This window comes from Tachysurus vachellii, chromosome 17, assembly GCF_030014155.1.
Source record: "Tachysurus vachellii isolate PV-2020 chromosome 17, HZAU_Pvac_v1, whole genome shotgun sequence".
NCBI lineage: Eukaryota > Metazoa > Chordata > Actinopteri > Siluriformes > Bagridae > Tachysurus > Tachysurus vachellii.
The window spans coordinates 2,525,001-2,527,500 of NC_083476.1; the positions used below are offsets into that span (position 1 = coordinate 2,525,001).

The following is a 2,500-nucleotide window of genomic DNA, read 5'->3' on the forward strand; positions in this document are numbered from 1 at the left end:
TCTCTCTCTCTCTCTCTCTCTCTCTCTCTCTCTCTCTCTCTCTCTCTCTGTCCCTCTCTCTCTCTCTCCCTCTCTCTCTCTCCCTACATCTCTCTGTCACTCTCTGTCTCTCTCTCTCTCTCTGTCCCTCTCTCTCTCCCTGTGGCTCTCTCTCTCTCTCTCTCTCTCTCTCTCTCTCTCTCTCTCTCTCTCTCTCTCTCTCTCTCTCTTGCTCTATCTCTTGCTCTTGCCCTCTCTCTCTCTCTCTCTCTCTCTCTCTCTGTCTCTCCCTACATCTCTCTGTCACTCTCTGTCTCTCTCTCTCTCTCTCTCTGTCCCTCTCTCTCTCTCTCTCTCTCTCTCTCTCTCTCTCTCTCTCTCTCCCTACATCTCTCTGTCACTCTCTGTCTCTCTCTCTCTCTGTCCCTCTCTCTCTCTCTCTCTCTCTCTCTCTCTCTCTCTCTCTCTCTCTCTCTCTCTCTCTCTCTCTCTCTCTCTCTCTCTTGCTCGCTCTCTCTCTCTCTCTCTCTCTCTCTCTCTCTCTCTCTCTCTCTCTCTCTCTCTCTCTCTCTCTCTCTCTGTCCCTCTCTTGCTCTCTCTCTTTCTCTCTCTGTCTCTCTCTCTCTCTGTCCCTCTCTCTCTCCCTGTGTCTCTCTCTCTCTCTCTCTCTCTCTCTCTCTCTCTCTCTCTCTCTCTCTCTCTCTCTCTCTCTCTCTCTCTGTCCCTCTCTTGCTCTCTCTCTTACTCGCTCTGTTTCTCTGTCTCTGGATCTTTTAGGGTACTGAGTGTAGAGGAGCCTACATGGACTGAGGAAGGAGAGGAGCCTCCTGATCACTCCTATTATAACAACATCCCTGGCAAGATGCCCCCTCCTGGCGGCTTCATCGATGCACGGTTAACCAATCAGACAGCAGAGAGCAGCCAGGTCTCCACATCTAATCTAATCTAATCTAATCTAATCTAATCTAATCTAATCTAATCTAATGGCATGCATTAATTCTCACAGCCTACAATTCATCTTGGTGTAGACCACCGTAGTAATATAATGCGTAATATTACAGTGCTGACTTATTACTTATTTATTACTCATTAATTACTTTTTATTTATAAGCATCATGAGACATCATCACTCCATAGTAATTTTCCTCTCATTCCAAATGTCCCTGATTAGCCAAGATGTCTCTGAAGAAGACATTTTTATATTTATTCTTTAAATCCTAATCCCGCCCACTCCTGCAGATCGTTGATCAGCTCCGCCTGCTTCGGCTGTAATCGTTAGCACGACTCCACGGTATTTTCCGAACATCTTAGTCGATTTCTTTTCTCATAATATAAACAAATTAGTCATTTCAACCAGAATAACACAGTTACTGATGATAAATGAATGTCGGTACAGGATCCAAAAATGTAAATCATGATCATCTTGCACTGTCCTGGAAAGCACAGCGTGTGCTCAGAATCTGGTCAGATGACATTTCGTTGTTTGTTAGTAAGCTTTTTCTCTTTTTTCCCGTGCATGTGTATGCCGTGTTGACCTAGAGGCAAATTATTGCTGCTGACATCACAGTTGAAAACTTATTTATAGCCTTGTTCGGAGGCTCATCGTTAATTGATCTCAGGGAAAAAAATACACTTCCGTGGTGATATAAGCTGCCTTAGAGTGTGAGCGCTAAACAAATAACCTGATTCCAGGTCTGCGCTCTGCTTTGTCCACTTCATATACATCCTGTGTGTGATAATGTGATGACTCTGACTTATGTAAGGTCTTATTTGCAGTAGATTAGTGTTGCAGCCTGGGGTGGCAGTGATGCGGAGTGGCTGTTTTATTACTGGGGATGAGTCATATTCTCTCTGTGTTGCTCTCTCTCCCTCTCTCTCTCTCTCTCTTTCTCTCTCTCTCTCTTTCTCGCTGGCTCGTTTGTCGCAGGGGGCTGGAGTAGACCAGATTTACTATCAAGGCAGGCCTATACTTGTCCAACAAGGTGAGAAGCTTCTCCTCCATCTATTATTGTGTGCACACACACACACAAACACACACACACATGCACACACACAGAATGAAGAAATTTCACTCACTGCCCTTCTTTTTTGGATTCTTACTTTCAGGATCTTGTGACATATACAGTTTGCCTGAGGTCAAAGGTCAGAGCCCTAAGCTGGGCGAAGTTCCTACATACGTGAACACGCAGCACATTGATCCACAGGTACGGGCGGCACTGCACGGGGACTCGGAGGCAGCGTGTGAACCGTGTGGGGGCGCCACAGCCAAAGACAGCCCAAGGAAAGATCTGTTCGACATGAGTAAGGCTCAGTGATATTTTTATGTGTTTTTAGATCTGTGTGTTGTACTGTACATAAACACATTTTTAGAGGAGACTTTTTAATAAACAAACAAACAAACAAACAAACAAACAAATAAATGTGTAATCATTCGCATTGGTTCTTTTGTTCTAATGGCAGGCAAGTTGGTTTTAATTCATGCATCCAAGAGGACAAATGACTAAACATAGATAAAGAAGTC

General features: G+C 44.6%; 1 protein-coding gene across 1 annotated transcript in view; it reads left to right on the forward strand.

The window, feature by feature from the left end:
- The window catches only part of shc3 (SHC (Src homology 2 domain containing) transforming protein 3), a 21,304-nt gene that overhangs the window by 16,958 nt on the left and 1,846 nt on the right, over nucleotides 1-2,500 (forward strand). The window contains exons 8-10 of the mRNA XM_060890906.1: nucleotides 757-904; nucleotides 1,907-1,961; nucleotides 2,086-2,280. Of these exons, the coding sequence (XP_060746889.1) occupies nucleotides 757-904; nucleotides 1,907-1,961; nucleotides 2,086-2,280 (398 nt within the window). The remainder of the gene's footprint in view (nucleotides 1-756; nucleotides 905-1,906; nucleotides 1,962-2,085; nucleotides 2,281-2,500) is intronic.